This window comes from Sebastes umbrosus, chromosome 3 (assembly GCF_015220745.1).
Source record: "Sebastes umbrosus isolate fSebUmb1 chromosome 3, fSebUmb1.pri, whole genome shotgun sequence".
NCBI classification, from domain to species: domain Eukaryota; kingdom Metazoa; phylum Chordata; class Actinopteri; order Perciformes; family Sebastidae; genus Sebastes; species Sebastes umbrosus.
Genome location: NC_051271.1, coordinates 11,634,140 through 11,651,555, shown reverse-complemented (window position 1 = coordinate 11,651,555; position 17,416 = coordinate 11,634,140). Strand labels below are relative to the sequence as shown.

The 17,416-nt window shown below is 42.9% G+C and overlaps 2 protein-coding genes across 8 annotated transcripts in view; both read right to left on the bottom strand.

The window, feature by feature from the left end:
* The window catches only part of ank2a (ankyrin 2a, neuronal), a 100,117-nt gene that overhangs the window by 26,536 nt on the left and 56,165 nt on the right, over nucleotides 1-17,416 (bottom strand). For 3 of the 7 annotated variants that reach the window (XM_037763770.1, XM_037763771.1, XM_037763772.1), the window contains 5 exons: nucleotides 8,976-9,053; nucleotides 8,665-8,796; nucleotides 8,220-8,360; nucleotides 7,896-8,106; nucleotides 7,460-7,538 (listed from right to left, as the gene is read on the bottom strand). In XM_037763770.1, coding sequence (XP_037619698.1) covers nucleotides 7,460-7,538; nucleotides 7,896-8,106; nucleotides 8,220-8,360; nucleotides 8,665-8,796; nucleotides 8,976-9,053 — 641 coding nt within the window. Of the gene's footprint in view, nucleotides 1-7,459; nucleotides 7,539-7,895; nucleotides 8,107-8,219; nucleotides 8,361-8,664; nucleotides 8,797-8,975; nucleotides 9,054-9,807; nucleotides 16,686-17,416 lie in introns of those variants that run through there. The other 4 variants (XM_037763765.1, XM_037763766.1, XM_037763768.1 and 1 more) reach the window with 3 other exon arrangements.
* On the bottom strand, nucleotides 972-7,453 carry LOC119484732. The gene is made up of 3 exons (XM_037763795.1): nucleotides 4,208-7,453; nucleotides 3,573-3,907; nucleotides 972-2,491 (listed from the first exon to the last, which is right to left on the bottom strand). Exons 1-3 carry the CDS (start codon nucleotides 4,300-4,302, stop codon nucleotides 2,007-2,009), a joined length of 915 nt encoding a protein of 304 aa, XP_037619723.1. The 5' UTR covers nucleotides 4,303-7,453; the 3' UTR covers nucleotides 972-2,006.

Genomic DNA, 17,416 nt, shown 5'->3' with positions numbered 1-17,416 from the left:
AACCAGTCCCGTAGGAGCGAAAAGTCAAAATCTGAAGACACGGACTCCGGGGACAACGCCCTGCTACTAAATAACTTATCAAGTTCAAAGTCTGATAAAACTGACTGAGGGGACTCTGGTCTGGTCTCGTCAATCAGGGTCTCCAGACATAAATCAGTATCTTCCCAGTCCGAACATGTTGATTGTGGTGTAAAAGACCTGTGCCTTGACAATTCCACATGGTAACCGATATGGGGAGATCTGAACTGAGGAACAGGTGAGTCAGGAGAAAGGGGCCTATGTTGACTTTGAGATGCCATGGATTCTGGGGAGGATGCTCTAAAGTCTGCCAACCAGTCCCGTAGGAGCGAAAAGTCAAAATCAGAAGACACGGATTCCGGGGACAACGCCCTGCTACTAAATAGCTTATCAAGTTCAAAGTCTGATAAAACTGACTGAGGGGACTCTGGCCTCGTCTCGTCATACTCAACATCTGACAGTGTTGAAATAGGTGATACTGGTCTACTTTCAGAGTACTGTAAGTAATAGTTACAATGTTGACTCTTAATCTGGCCAAATGTGATGTGATGAGACAAAGAATGCTGCTCAACTGATGCCACAGATTCTGGGGAGGATGCTCTAAAGTCTGCCAACCAGTCCCGTAGGAGCGAAAAGTCAAAATCGGAAGACACGGATTCCGGGGACAACGCCCTGCTACTAAACAGCTTATCAAGTTCAAAGTCTGATAGAACTGACTGAGGGGATCCTGGTCTGATCTCATCAAACAGGGTCTCCAGACACAAATCAGTATCTTCCCAGTCTGAAAATGTTGATTGTGGTGTAAACGACCTGTTCCTTGACAATTCCACATTGTAAGCAATAAGGGGAGATATGAACTGAGGAACAGGTGAGTCAGGAGAGAGGGGCCTACTTTCACTTTGAGACGCCACTGACTCAGGAGACTGCGGTCTTAACTTGGTGATCCAAGTCCTCTATGAAGGAGTAAGTGCACTCCTTGTCTGACGACACTGATGGAGGCCAAATAGATATAAACTCAAATGGTTTGCAGGCCAACGAAGATTCTGCTTGTCTTTCATGTGTTACGCCCCGCACAACATCTGCATATGTAAAAGGTCTTGCTGCGGACAGTGGTGGGGATGCAGATACAGTTACGCTTGTGTGTTTAGCATCAACCCGTAAAGTAAGTGAATCTGGCGAATCTGGTCTGTTGTCGTCAAATAATTCCTGGAGACAAAATCCGGAATAGTCAACATCTGACAGTGTTGAAAGAGGTGATACTGGTCTACTTTCAGAGTACTGTAAGTAATAGTTACAATGTTGACTCTTAATCTGGCCAAATGTCATGCAAGGAGACAAAAGACGCTGCTCAACTGATGCTACAGACTCTGGGGAGGATGCTCTAAAGTCTGCCAACCAGTCCCGTAGGAGCGAAAAGTCAAAATCTGAAGACACGGACTCCGGGGACAATGCCCTGCTACTAAATAACTTATCAAGTTCAAAGTCTGATAAAACTGACTGAGGGGACTCTGGCCTCGTCTCGTCAAACAGGGTCTCCAGACACAAATCAGTATCTTCCCAGTCTGAAAATGTTGATTGTGGTGTAAACGACCTGTGCCTTGACAATTCCACATGGTAACCGATATGGGGAGATCTGAACTGAGGAACAGGTGAGTCAGGAGAGAGGGGCCTACTTTCACTTTGAGACGCCATGGATTCTGGGGAGGATGCTCTAAAGTCTGCCAACCAGTCCCGTAGGAGCGAAAAGTCAAAATCAGAAGACACGGATTCCGGGGACAACGCCCTGCTACTAAATAGCTTATCAAGTTCAAAGTCTGATAAAACTGACTGAGGGGACTCTGGCCTCGTCTCGTCATACTCAACATCTGACAGTGTTGAAAGAGGTGATACTGGTCTACTTTCAGAGTACTGTAAGTAATAGTTACAATGTTGACTCTTAATCTGGCCAAATGTGATGTGAGGAGACAAAGAATGCTGCTCAACTGATGCTACAGATTCTGGGGAGGATGCTCTAAAGTCTGCCAACCAGTCCCGTAGGAGCGAAAAGTCAAAATCTGAAGACACGGACTCCGGGGACAACGCCCTGCTACTAAATAACTTATCAAGTTCAAAGTCTGATAAAACTGACTGAGGGGACTCTGGTCTGGTCTCGTCAAACAGGGTCTCCAGACATAAATCAGTATCTTCCCAGTCTGAAAATGTTGATTGTGGTGTAAAAGACCTGTGCCTTGACAATTCCACATGGTAACCGATATGGGGAGATCTGAACTGAGGAACAGGTGAGTCAGGAGAGAGGGGCCTACTTTCACTTTGAGATGCCATGGATTCTGGGGAGGATGCTCTAAAGTCTGCCAACCAGTCCCGTAGGAGCGAAAAGTCAAAATCAGAAGACACGGATTCCGGGGACAACGCCCTGCTACTAAATAGCTTATCAAGTTCAAAGTCTGATAAAACTGACTGAGGGGACTCTGGCCTCGTCTCGTCATACTCAACATCTGACAGTGTTGAAAGAGGTGATACTGGTCTACTTTCAGAGTACTGTAAGTAATAGTTACAATGTTGACTCTTAATCTGGCCAAATGTGATGTGATGAGACAAAGAATGCTGCTCAACTGATGCCACAGATTCTGGGGATGATGCTCTAAAGTCTGCCAACCAGTCCCGTAGGAGCGAAAAGTCAAAATCGGAAGACACGGATTCCGGGGACAACGCCCTGCTACTAAACAGCTTATCAAGTTCAAAGTCTGATAGAACTGACTGAGGGGATTCTGGTCTGATCTCGTCAAACAGGGTCTCCAGACACAAATCAGTATCTTCCCAGTCTGAAAATGTTGATTGTGGTGTAAACGACCTGTTCCTTGACAATTCCACATTGTAAGCAATTAAGGGGAGATATGAACTGAGGAACAGGTGAGTCAGGAGAGAGGGGCCTACTTTCACTTTGAGACGCCACTGACTCAGGAGACTGCTGTCTTAACTTGGTGATCCAGTCCTCTATGAAGGAGTAAGTGCACTCCTTGTCTGACGACACTGATGGAGGCCAAATAGATATAAACTCAAATGGTTTGCAGGCCAACGAAGATTCTGCTTGTTTTTCATGTGTTATGCCCCGCACAACATCTGCATATGTAAAAGGTCTTGCTGCGGACAGTGGTGGGGATGCAGATACAGTTACGCTTGTGTGTTTAGCATCAACCCGTAAAGTAAGTGAATCTGGCGAATCTGGTCTGTTGTCATCAAATAATTCCTGGAGACAAAATCCGGAATACTCAACATCTGACAGTGTTGAAAGAGGTGATACTGGTCTACTTTCAGAGTACTGTAAGTAATAGTTACAATGTTGACTCTTAATCTGGCCAAATGTCATGCAAGGAGACAAAAGACGCTGCTCAACTGATGCTACAGACTCTGGGGAGGATGCTCTAAAGTCTGCCAACCAGTCCCGTAGGAGCGAAAAGTCAAAATCTGAAGACACGGACTCCGGGGACAATGCCCTGCTACTAAATAACTTATCAAGTTCAAAGTCTGATAAAACTGACTGAGGGGACTCTGGCCTCGTCTCGTCAAACAGGGTCTCCAGACACAAATCAGTATCTTCCCAGTCTGAAAATATTGATTGTGGTGTAAACGACCTGTGCCTTGACAATTCCACATTGTAAGCATTAAGGGGAGATATGAACTGAGGAACAGGTGAGTCAGGAGAGAGGGGCCTACTTTCACTTTGAGATGCCATGGATTCTGGGGAGGATGCTCTAAAGTCTGCCAACCAGTCCCGTAGGAGCGAAAAGTCAAAATCAGAAGACACGGATTCCGGGGACAACGCCCTGCTACTAAATAGCTTATCAAGTTCAAAGTCTGATAAAACTGACTGAGGGGACTCTGGCCTCGTCTCGTCATACTCAACATCTGACAGTGTTGAAAGAGGTGATACTGGTCTACTTTCAGAGTACTGTAAGTAATAGTTACAATGTTGACTCTTAATCTGGCCAAATGTGATGTGATGAGACAAAGAATGCTGCTCAACTGATGCCACAGATTCTGGGGATGATGCTCTAAAGTCTGCCAACCAGTCCCGTAGGAGCGAAAAGTCAAAATCGGAAGACACGGATTCCGGGGACAACGCCCTGCTACTAAACAGCTTATCAAGTTCAAAGTCTGATAGAACTGACTGAGGGGATTCTGGTCTGATCTCGTCAAACAGGGTCTCCAGACACAAATCAGTATCTTCCCAGTCTGAAAATGTTGATTGTGGTGTAAACGACCTGTTCCTTGACAATTCCACATTGTAAGCAATAAGGGGAGATATGAACTGAGGAACAGGTGAGTCAGGAGAGAGGGGCCTACTTTCACTTTGAGACGCCACTGACTCAGGAGACTGCGGTCTTAACTTGGTGATCCAGTCCTCTATGAAGGAGTAAGTGCACTCCTTGTCTGACGACACTGATGGAGGCCAAATAGATATAAACTCAACTGGTTTGGAGACCAACAAAGATTCTGCTTGTCTTTCATGTGTTACGCCCCGCACAACATCTGCATATGTAAAAGGTCTTGCTGTGGACAGTGGTGGGGATGCAGATACAGTTACGCTTGTGTGTTTAGCATCAACCCGTAAAGTAAGTGAATCTGGCGAATCTGGTCTGTTGTCATCAAATAATTCCTGGAGACAAAATCCGGAATAGTCAACATCTGACAGTGTTGAAAGAGGTGATACTGGTCTACTTTCAGAGTACTGTAAGTAATAGTTACAATGTTGACTCTTAATCTGGCCAAATGTGATGTGAGGAGACAAAGAATGTTGCTCAACTGATGCCACCGATTCTGGGGAGGATGCTCTAAAGTCTGCCAACCAGTCCTGTAGGAGCGATAAGTCAAAATCGGAATTGGAATACTCAACATCTGACAGTGTTGAAAGAGGTGATACTGGTCTACTTTCAGAGTACTGTAAGTAATAGTTACAGTGTTGACTCTTAATCTGGCCAAATGTCATGCAAGGAGACAAAAGACGCTGCTCAACTGATGCTACAGACTCTGGGGTGGATATTCTATGGTCTGTCAAAAATGCAGACAGAGAATCCTGTCCTGTTACATCAAATGTGTTTTCAAGGTAGAAATCATTATACGGTTCTCCAAAGAATGTATTTGACATATGGGACTGTGGCTTTATTTTTTCCAGGTTATCCTCAAATAGTGTGTGATTGCATTCTGTGTTTTCAGTCTTAATTAAGGACTTTTCTGTGTTTGACATTGGAGCTATGCCATTTGGAAATTCTAAAATGTATTGTGGCTTCTCTACAAAGTTAAAGACCATTGATCCGGGCGTTGGTAGTTGTTTGAACATCTGACAAGTTTCCACAGATTGTTTTTGATATTTGTGATCTGAGCATGAGTTTGTTTCGGATGGTTCTTTCACCGAATACAAATTTATGGACTCTTGCATTTCATAGTGTTGTGAGGTGTTTTGTCTAATGTTTGTTAAATGATTATCTGACTGACCTTGTGAGGGTATGTATTCAGAGGATTGTGGTTTCAATTTAGAAAACCAGTAATCAAGGTAAGATTGACTACTTTCCTTCTGTGGTTTTGATGCTTCAGATGACAGCGGCCTTTGCTGAAGTGACTTTTCTGTTTGACTTGAACAGCCTGAATCTGCACTTTGGATACTTTTGGCATCTGCATGTGTAAGATATTTTGTAGCTGAAACAGCAGTTGTAAACAGAGGTGTCCTTTCTTCAGCTCTTCCATGCCATGTCAATAAATCGGGTGCATCTTTGCTTTTTTCATCCCACCATTCATCAAGACGTGATGGAGCATTCATAGAATATTGCAACTGATCTGAAGCTACTAATTCTTGTGTCAAAGGACTGCCCTGACCCAGGTCTTCGCAGACTGTAGTGTAATGAGCTGATGTCAGTTGTGGTGAGGGTGGATTCCCTCCTGAATATAGTAAATAATAATCACAATATTGTCTCTTAAGTTGGGCACGTATAGGTTCTGAGAGCAAGAGTTCAAGAAATGAGAAACTGCACTGAGAAGCCTGTGATTCTGGTGAGGATGGTCGGCAATCCCTATCTGAAAACTCAACACATTCAATACCTGATGTCACAGGTGAGAATGGTTTTAGCTCTCCCTTTATTTTTACACATTCAGGTATAGGTGGACTATATTTGGGTACTTCAGAGTCAGGGGACAGTGGCCTATACTTATTCCAAGACTCAAAGGACTCAGAACAAAAGGAGTGTGAAATTACAGCAGTAGCATAGTCTTTCAAACCAAACAGTGGTGCACATTCAAATGTATTTGATTGATTGGGGTGTAATTCATTTTCAGTTAAATTAATCGTAACATCTGGTGAACTACATGCATCAGACCTGGGAGAGAGTGCCCGGCTGCCATCCAATATACCGTAAAAGTCTGCAGGTAAGACTTTTCTTTCCGCCAGAGGAGAGTCAGGTGACATTGCTCTATAATCACCAATTGACATGACAGATTCAGGGGACGACATTCTAACTATGGGGTCATTTAACATCCATGCCTCTGCAGGGAATAGATACCTTTCATTAACAGGCGAAAATGAGCCACACTGCTTATCAGATTCCAAAGAATCAGGAGTCAAAGGGTTGTTCTCTATAAAAGTGGATGGTAATGTCAAATCTTGCTCCGGTGATTGTAGTGCAAGATGGGTGATACCAGTTGAGTCACAAGCCATGTGAGCAGGGTCACTCATTGCCAGAATTTCTGGCAAATTTGGTACCTTCATTTTGAATTGTTTCACCATGCTGTACTTAGCTGTAGCAATGACGGGTCCAATTGAATCATCAATGAAGGGTATGTTTTCCAGATACCCATCACTGTACCCTTGGGGTTTGGTATTTTCTTCCTTGCTTGATTTGAAAGGTTTGAAGCCCATGTCCACACCTGAAACCTGTGGGATCTTGTCATGACCAGACAGTAGGGCTGTGACATCATCAGTACATTTCACAGAGAGCTTGCTTTTTTGAGCTACATCTGTGTCATCTTCAGTCATGGCCAGAGTTGCTTGGTGGTCCTCTGGTGGCAAGGCATTGTCAGAAATTCTTCTGACAATGGTTTCAGCTGCATTTGTATGCTGGGGTATATATATAAACTCATCACAAAGCTCACTGAAGTCAGTCTCAGCTTGGTCTGACTCTGATAGGCTCAAACCAAAGTCTCTGATAGATATAGATGATGGTAACTTCAGAATTTCATGTGATTGCCCTTGCTCATCTTCACAACCACACTGCTTCAATGGTAAGGTTTGACTGGAGTCATCTTTGACTTGGCACTCAGTGCCACCTTGGAAAGGCCTGGTGAAATGAACATCAACACTGCAGCAATCTTGCTGGACTTTAACTTTGAGGTCATGAACCTGAGTTGCTTGGCTTCCTAGTGCTGCTTCTTTTGACGTGGGAAGCGTACTTACTTGCTCATCCAAGTTGTCGTAACTTGTAGGTTCTTGTGTAATTACATCCTCAGAGGTCCACAGGTTAGGGTTCAATTCACTGTAACACAAAAAGAAGGCAAGGTCACAAAATATGACATTGCATTAAAGTGATATGTCAAAGCCCTAATCTAACAAGACTAAACGGCAACACCCACAAACAAGGGTCATAGGGCAAATACCTGCACCCTCCTTGTATCATGATATGACACTGTTCCATTTCCCAGTGTCAACATGCTGGGAAATATTGACCTCCATAAAAACAGCAGTTTTGACTACTTCTTTATTTCTTTATGCCTATATGACGTGTCTGGTGTGTGCAATGGGTGTCAGTTGAAGTGCGTCAAATGATGTGGCACTATGCTATGCTGCCGATGTGTGTTGCAGATTCAGGAATAATTTCAAATGAATAATTTACTGTGGGATCTCGAGGTCCTCCAACAGGTCACCATGCATGCTCTCTGAGTGGGTGTGTCCAGCAGGCTCTGCCCAGGAAGGAATATCCAGTAGGGAAGCAACTGAGAGGTCCTCTTCAGAAACAGCTGGGGGTGGTCTGCGGTCTGACTCCACCCTTCTCACTACTCTGGGGCTCTCTGCATCCTCTTGCACTGAAGATAGGGCTACTGACACTGAAAAACACACACATGATGAAAAAGAGTGCTAGCAAACACACAAATACAGCCTGGTGTTTGATAGAGCCTTCAAACTGGTTTCTGAGTAGAGTGTTTGGAGATTTTACTACCTTCACTGTGATCCAGTGTCTTCTCTATCTCTGCATAAGTTCTAGACGTTTGCTCTTGAACCGACTTGTTCATCTGGGTTTCAATAAGATGGACGATGTCCATGCGGTTGATCTTGGTTAGTCTCTTAATCAGACAATCCTCTGTGGAAAAAAATATTCAACACAACAAAGAAATTATTTATGAATTTCGAATGTAAGATTACATTGAATACACATTATGAATACAGGTCTAACAAATACACAAATCATTTGATAGATTCTAAAGTTAAAATAGGTTAATTGCACAGGCGGTGTTTACACAACTGCCCGGAGTGCATGAAATAAAAAAAAATAATAGTGCATTCAGTATCGTCAAACATGCAATGTTTAACAGGATTTAAAGTACTGTATTGACAAGTACTAGTAAAATGTCAATTGAAATCTGTTAGACCAACATGCCATGTACCTGTGGCATGTTTGCCTTCCCGCTCAACCCAGCGCTGCAACAAAGCATGGCTCTGCTCTTGGAGGGAATTAGGATTCTCGGCTCTCACATATTGGATATCATCCTCACTGAATTCCAGTTCTCTTGCCAGTTCTAGAGTAATGGGTAACAAAACAAGGGATGATAAGGTAAAAAAATCTTGAACCATATTTTGTGTTTGGCTGCTAGAACATGGATACATTTTCAGCTATCCCTTCAGTTCTGTACACAAATGCATCAGTTCCAATTCTAACAAAACACTTGCAAAATTATTGAATTATTTGACAGCTTACCAGTCCAGCTGAAGCCAAGAAGATCTGCAACAATAGCTAATGTCTCCTCTTTCCTGTCAGCATCATCCTGCCAATCCACTAAAAATGCCGTCACAGCCAAACATAAAATTTTAATATCACGTTCAACAGTTCAAGGTGTAGAATACCATTACCTATATATAACTCAAAGTAAAGCTTTTTCACATTATAGTTACTAGTTATATAAAAATACTTAGATCTGTGTAGTCTGTAAGTGTAGATCTAAATGTTATATCCTGAAGATTCTATGGTATGGGCTGTAATACTCTGAAATAAAATGTGGGTCTGTAATGTTGACATGGATGATAACATGAAGGTTGGATTCGTCACTCCGAAGAGGAGTTGTCTTGTTTCCAGGCTATGATTATTTGGTCACAATTAGCAAATCCTGTTTTTAATCATTAGTGTAAGCAATGGCATTAATGTGCTGATTAAGCGATGTGGATGCTAATATTAGTAAAGCTGTATTAGTAGTACAGATACCAATACAAGAGTGGAAGTCTGCATCTAAATTGTTAAAGCTACTACTTCTTTAACAACATGGCCATTCAATCTTGAGATTGCATATATACATACACAGATGGAAAAGTAACTTACCAACATGCAAAACACCACAACACACACACACGTGCACACCTACACACAGACACACACACACAGACACAAAATACAAACAAGAAAACACAATGCAAGATGGGACAAGACGAATCACACATGAAAACAATAACTGTGACATGTTCTTAGGAAGAGGAAAAGGGTCTTGCTGCTGAGGAGAGGAGATAGGAAAGAAAAGCTCGTGTAGGTCTGGCCATACCTGGCGTACACTCTGGAGTTGGCTCATCGACGATTCTCTGCATCTGAGTTTCCACCGTGTCATCCCAGGCAGGCCTGTATACAAATACATCCTCTCTCCCAGAAGATGATTGCACTTCTGGCAAAGGGTTGCCTTCAGAATCAGAACTGTGTGAGGCTGCAATGTCATATGTGAAGATAACAGAGTCTGGACTCTTTTGACTAGCACTGCTGATATCATCCGCATCCAAAGACGACCTAACAGATGTTTCTGTTGTCTTAAAGAGTTGGATTTCTTTCCTTTGGGGAGAGGAGGAGGAGATGGTCGGAGTTGGAGGTTTCTGTTGCGTCATGACAGGAAGTTTGGAGGGAGAAAAGTTGGATTTATCAGTGGGTTGACTACTGTCAGAGTAACTCCTGTTGTCTTTATTAGAGGCTTTACTTGTGTCACTATCGGCCTCAGATCTAGTTCTACGATTCAAAGTTGAACTTTTTTCTGCTTTTCTTTTACCCCGATCAAGCTCAGATTTCTGTGTGTCTTTCATGGTTATTTCCAAAGGTCGGCATGAATCCTGATGATATGCTGGGATTCCAGCCTGTGCAGCTGAAAAAGACATCTCTATAACTGAGCACGGGTCTTCTTCATCTTCCTCCTCATCATCATCATCATCAGGAGAGGAGTCTGAAGAATCATGGCTCTGCCCTGAGTGGGCAACAGTGGATGTGTCTGATTGAAGGTCAGCTATGGTAGAGTCTAGATAACCTAGACCAAGGCTTTCAAGGTTTCCAACCTCACTTTGAACATTGGTTAGTCTCTCCAAATCACTGGGGGAACCAAGCTCAACCTCTACGGAGCTGCCAAGATCAGCTTCAGAAAGTGACTTCTCACTCTCTGACTTGTCACTTGAGGTTTTCATGAGAGTTCTTGGTTTGGGAGTAGGAATTGTGTCATTGGCACTCCCAGTCTCTGGTACAACTTCATCAACGGGATGTTCCCCTATATGGAAAAATGCATATCCTTCCCCTTCATCAAAACTTCTTCTTGTCATATCAATAGCTCCCCCTCTGGTCATTTCAAACAGTTTCCCCTCTTGAAACTGAAATGGATCAGGGGTTCTCTCACCACCTGGTGTTTTATCAGGTGTTTTTCTGTCCTCTGCAGGACAAAGATTTATCTGTTCCTCAGCCTCAAGCTGTGCATTCAGGGCAACATCATTCTCACCCTCACACCCTAAAATAACATATTCTGGTTGTTTAGTGCACGCCATAGCCTGAGGTTTCATAACAGAACCTGAACCATCTGTCAGTGGTGACTCAACTTCTTTGTCATCATCTGAATGGTGTTTATCTGTCACATATTTTTCTGAATTCTCCTCTGACGCATCTTGTGAGAGAGTCTGTATAACTGGGCCAAATCTTAGATCTGGCTCATCATCTCTGAAATCACCTGTCTCTGATTTGTCTCTCTTCATTTTAGCGTCCTGTTCCATCTCCTCAAATGTTTTGATCTTTGCAGCCATTTTAAACATCTCCTCTTCTGGGGTGAACTGTTTATTGATGGCATCATCCTCGCTATCATCTGCGTCAAGAGAGTCTTGCCTTATGAGTATGTGAAGATTCTCACTGTCACATATTTTGGTGTCAGAAGACATGCTATCTGGTACTGTGTCTGCTGAGTAGGAATGTATGTCCTCCTTTATCTCACTTTGCATTTGGATGATCTCATAGTTGTCTTCTTGCTCATCATGCTCACTTTCATCCCTGTAAATATTTTTGTCAGAAGAATAACATGCTTTTAGCTGGGAAGCATAATCCTCATACACAGCTGTCTTGACTGGCATCTTAAGCTCTGTGTCCTTTGATTGAGTGGGACTTCCCTCAAGAGAGTCTGGACTAGGGGATTCTCCGGTAGGGCTTGGCTCAATTGAATCAGGGGATTTTTTTGAAGATCCATCCTCCATGAGAGGACTTGCCTCCAGAGAGTCTTGATGACATGGCTCTTTAGCTGGGTCACCAAAAACCAAAGTGTTTAGGTTCTCCAAATTGGCTGGTCGTTGTGATGTGTCAGAACTACTTTTGTGTGTTTTGAGAATTGAATGAGCATCAACTACATTGGCATCTTTATGATCATTGTTACAGTCATCCATCGTCACATGTGACTTTGTAATGCCTACCGCCCCTTCGGTAGAGTCATTAAAATGTGACGCTGCACATGGTGAGGTTTTAGCCTCAACCTCCTCAGATGAAAAACTCTTAGTTCTTTCATCTTCATGGAAAGATGTTTGCCATCCACTCTCCACAGCTCCCTTTTTGTTGAGGTCCACAAAGTCTAAATTTTTATTTTCTGGTGACATCATCTCATCATCATGTTCAGGGGAGATTGTAAGAGTTTCTTTTGGTAGTCTAACTTCTTTGTAGCTCTCATGGACTAGATTCTCTTCTAGGTGGCATTGTATTGTTGCTGGCCTTTCCTTTAAGTACTGATTTAAGTCAGTACTTAGCAGTGACAACATGCCTGTCATATCCCTCTCAACTGCAGACTCTTGTTGTGTCTTTCTCTTGATGCAAACTTCTTGGAATGGTGTCTCCAATACAGGACTTGGAGACAATTCGTTGACTCCAACTACATCGGTCTGCATGTGTTCATTCGCCTCTACATCTATCTTATCCTCCAAATTACTACTTGTCAGTATAACTTGTTTGTAGCTCTCGTGGACTAGATCCTCTTCTTCTGGATGGCATGGTATTGCCACTGGCTTTTCCTCAAGATATTGATCCAAGTCACTACTCAGAAGTGACAACATGCCTGACATATCCTTCTCAGTTGCAGACTGTTGTTGTTGTGTCTTTCTCTCGATGCAAACTTCTTGGAATGGTGTCTCCAACACAGGACTTGGTGACAATTCGTTGACTCCATCTACATCGGTCTGCATGTGTTCATTTGCCTCTGCATCTATCTTATCCTCCGAATGACTTCTTGTCAGTATAACTTCTTTGTAGCTCTCGTGGACTAGATCCTCTTCTTCTGGATGGCATGGTATTGCCACTGGCTTTTCGTCAAGATATTCATCCAAGTCACTACTGAGAAGGGACAACATACCTGACATATCCCTCTCAGTTGCAGACTGTTGTTGTTGTTGTGTCTTTCTCTCGATGCAAACTTCTTGGAATGGTGTCTCCAATACATGAATTGGTGACAATTCGTTGTCTCCCACTACATCGGTCTGCATGTGTTCATTTGCCTCTACATCTATCTTATCCTCCGAATTACTTCTTGTCAGTATAACTTGTTTGTAGCTCTCATGGACTAGATCCTCTTCTTCTAGGTGGCATTGTGTTGCCACTGGCTTTTCCTCGAGATACTGATCCATGTCACTACTGAGCAGTGACAACATGCCTGACATATCCCTCTCAGTTGTAGATGGTTCATGGCCTGTCTTTCTCTCGATGCAAACTTCTTGGAATGGTGTCTCCGATACAGGACTTGGTGACAATTCGTTGACTCCAACTACATCGGTCTGGATGTGTTCATTTGCCTCTACATCTATCTTATCCTCCGAATTACTTCTTGTCAGTATAACTTGTTTGTAGCTCTCGTGGACTAGATCCTCTTCTTCTGGATGGCATCGTATTGCCACTGGCTTTTCGTCAAGATATTCATCCAAGTCACTACTGAGAAGTGACAACATGCCTGACATATCCTTCTCAGTTGCAGACTGTTGTTGTTGTGTCTTTCTCTCGATGCGAACTTCTTGGAATGGTGTCTCCAATACAGGACTTGGTGACAATTCGTTGACTCCAAGAACATCGGTCTGCATGTGTTCATCGGCCTCTACATCTATCTTATCCTCCGAATTACTTCTTGTCAGTATAACTTCTTTGTAGCTCTCATGGACTAGATCGTCTTCTTCTAGGTGGCATTGTGTTGCCACTGGCTTTTCCTCGAGATACTGATCCATGTCACTACTGAGCAGTGACAACATGCCTGACATATCCCTCTCAGTTGTAGATGGTTCATGGCCTGTCTTTCTCTCGATGCAAACTTCTTGGAATGGTGTCTCCGATACAGGACTTGGTGACAATTCTGTGACTCCAACTACATCTGTCTGCATGTTTTCATTTGCACATTTTACTTTATTTTCATCAGTGACAAATGCAAGAATTTCTTTATCGTTGTCCTTTTTTAAAATTATTTGATCAAATCTCTCCTGAACAATATTCTCTCCTGGTGGCTGACGTGCCACAGGCCGAGCTTTTAGATACTGATCCAAGTCACCGCTCAATAAGGACAACATCCCTGACATATCTTTTACTGCGGTGGATGCCTGGTTAGATGTGTTCTTCTCAATGTGGACTTCTTGAAGTTGTGGCTCCTTGATTTCGACCTCTGTTACTTCAGTGTCAGTTTGTGTAAAGAATATTTTGCTTCCATGATCATTTGCTGTGTAGTCTCTGCTTGCTTGGTGAAGTCTCTCCTCTTGTGAATGTATGATGTGTGTTTCTTCTCTCCTAGTAGAGTATGTCAGCATTTCATTGGTCATTTGATGTGTCACTGTGAGTCCTTCATAATTCTCGCTCTCCCCTGAACTGGAACGAGGGGTCCTAATATCAAGGCGTGAGGATTCAGCCATACCTTCATGCTTGGGACTCTCAGGACTTAGATCATCATCTTTCATTTGATTCTCAGTAAGAGAAGCACCTTTCCCAAAATAACTTTTTATACAGGGACTGGAGATGGTTGCTGGATTTGTATCAGAATCAGCCAATGTTTCCTCCTCATGTGCCTCCAGATGATTGCTTACATCTTCAGCTGTCCGCTTGAATAGCTGGTACTCAGGACTTTCTTCAAGCTCTGCTTTTATATCAGCACTAAAATCCTCAGAAGGTCTTCGATCAGGACTGATCTGCATGTCTTCAGAAGAACTCCTACCAGTGCTTATGACGGGTTCTTCTAACTGCATCCTGCCCCGGCTCTTTCCTGACAACTCTGGCTCTTCTCTCTGAGGGCTAACCCTTCTATCATCAAACTGAATAGTATCATCAGTTTCTACTGTCTTTCCAAAGTAAGCAATATCTGAAATTAGCTGTAATTCCTCAGAGTTGTCTCTCTTTAAGCTTACTGCTTGAGCCTCTAAATCCAATGTTCCACATGTGTCAACATCACTTTGGGGATGGAAAATTGTGAGATGAGGTACTTGGAATTGGGATTTTGGCTCCTGTGTGGGACTGTGTTCATTCGTCTGTATCTCTTCAGGACCTACCGATTCAGATATCAGTGTTGAAATACAAGACGATGCAATGACTTTGTGTTCACCCGGCCCGGCTTTACTTTTCAAAGGGTCCTGCCCTGTCTGGAATGTTTTCATCAGCTCCTTAACAGATGTAGTCTCTTTCTCTGGCACCTCTGATGCCTCCCTTTTTGGCCTAATGCTTTCATCGTCACATTGAACTGTATCAGCAAATGTTACCATCTTTCCAAAATAAGCACTATCTGAAATTAACTGTGATTCCTCAGAGTCATCTCTGATTAAGCTTACTGGTCGATCCTCCAAGTCTGTTGTGTAACATTTCTTGTCATCACTCTGTTGGTGGAAACTCGTGACATTCTGAGTTTGGATTTGTGACTTTGGCTCCTGTGTAGCACCTTGGTAGATTGTGTGTACCTCTTCAGAATCTCCTGATTCAGATATCAATGTTGAAATGCAAGAAGACTCAACTTTGTGTTCATAAAGCCCAGCTTTAGTTTTTGAGGGATCATACACAGTCTGGAATGCTTTCATCAGCTCCTTCACAGACATAGTGTCTTTCTCTGGTGCCTCTCTCTGTGAGCTAATGCTTCCATCGTCACATTGAACTGTATCAGCAAATGTTACTGTCTTTCCAAAAGAAGCACTATCTGAAATAAACTGTGATTCTTCAGAGTCATCTCTGCTTAAGCTTATTGCTTGATCCTCCAAGTCTGCTGTGTAACATTTCTTGGCATCACTCTGTTGGTGGAAACTTGTGAGATTCTGAGTTTGGGTTTTTGATTTTGGCTCCTGTGTAGCCCTTTGTTCAGTCGTCTGTATCTCTTCAGAATCTCCTGATTCAGATATCAATGTTGAAATACAAGAAGAAGCAACGGTTTTGTGTTCATTAAGCCCAGCTTTAGTTTTTGAGGGATCATGCCCAGTCTGGAATGTTTTCAGCAGGTCCTTCACAGACATAGACTCCTTTGACGACTCTGATGCCTCTCTCTGTGGGCTAACGCTTCCATCGCCACATTGAACTGTACCAGCAAATGTTACTGTCTTTCCAAAAGAAGTACTATCTGAAATGAACTGTGATTCATCAGAGTCATCTCTGATTGAGCTTACTGGTCGTTCCTCTATGTCTGTTTTGTCAGATTTGTTGAAATCAATCTCTGGATAGAAACTTGTGAGCTTCCTCGTGTGTATCTCTTCAGAATCTCCCGATTCAGATATCAATGTTGAAATGCAAGTAGATTCAACTTTGTGTTCATAAAGTCCAGCTTTAGTTTTTGAGGGATCATGCCCAGTCTGGAATGTTTTCAGCAGCTCCTTCACAGACATAGTCTCCTTTGACGACTCAGATGCCTCTCTCTGTGGGCTAACGCTTCCATCGCCACATTGAGCTGTACCAGCAAATGTTACTGTCTTTCCAAAAGAAGTACTATCTGAAATGAACTGTGATTCATCAGAGTCATCTCTGATTGAGCTTACTGGTAGATCCTCTATGTCTGTTTTGTCCGATTTGTTGAAATCACTCTCTTGAAAGAAACTTGTGAGCTTCCTCATGTCTATCTCTTCAGAATCTTTCGATTCAGATATCACTGTTGAAATGCAAGAGGATTCAACTTTGTGTTCAAAAAGCCCAGCTTTAGTTTTTGAGGGATCATGCCCAGTCTGGAATGTTTTCATCAGGTCCTTCACAGACATAGTCTCCTTCTCTGGTACCTCTGTCTGTGGGATAACGCTTCTATTGTCACATTGAATTTTATCAGCAAATGTTACTGTCTTTCCAAAAGAAGCACTATGTGAAATCAACTGTGATTCCTCAGAGTCATCTCTGATTAAGCCTACCTGTCGATCCTCCAAATCTGTTTTGTCAGGTTTGTTGAAATCACTCTCTTGATAGAAACTTGTGAGCCTCTGAGTTTGGGTTTGTGATTTCAGCTCTTGCATAGGACTTTGTTCTGTCCATTGTATCTGATCAGAATCTCCTGACTCAGATATCAATGTTGAGATACAAGAAGAAGCCACTGCTTTGTGCTCAAAAAGGCCAGTTTTATTTTTTGAAGGGTCCTGTCCAGTCTGAAATGCATTCATCAGTTCCTTAACAGACATAGTCTCCTCTAATCTCTCCGTCTGAGATCTGGGGGATTTAGGGGACATGGGAAGTCTGGGAAGTTCTGGCATATCTGCCTCATTCTTCTTTGTGGTGATAGAAGATTTTGCCTGAGGAATTAGCTCCTGAGTATTCTTTTGCACCTCCTCCTCTTCAACTTTGTTCTGTAAAGCTTTAACTCTGTCCTTTATTGATCCTATAGGTGTCTCAACCACTAAAGGAGAAACTGGAGGATCCATAACTGTGGTGGGTACAAGGGCACTCTCCTTAAGAAGAACATCGCC

What these genes read in the sequence shown, in the direction of transcription:
- LOC119484732 (XM_037763795.1), bottom strand. Translation starts at nt 4,302, where the DNA reads ATGTGGAATTGTCAAGGAACAGGTCGTTTACACCACAATCAACATTTT. An exon ending in TGGAGACCCTGTTTGACGAG is followed by an intron (nt 3,908 to 4,207) that starts ATCAGACCAGAA and finishes GAGTATGACGAG; the next exon opens with ACGAGGCCAGAGTCCCCTCA. An exon ending in ACCCTGTTTGACGAGACGAG is followed by an intron (nt 2,492 to 3,572) that starts GCCAGAGTCCCC and finishes TGACGAGACGAG; the next exon opens with GCCAGAGTCCCCTCAGTCAG.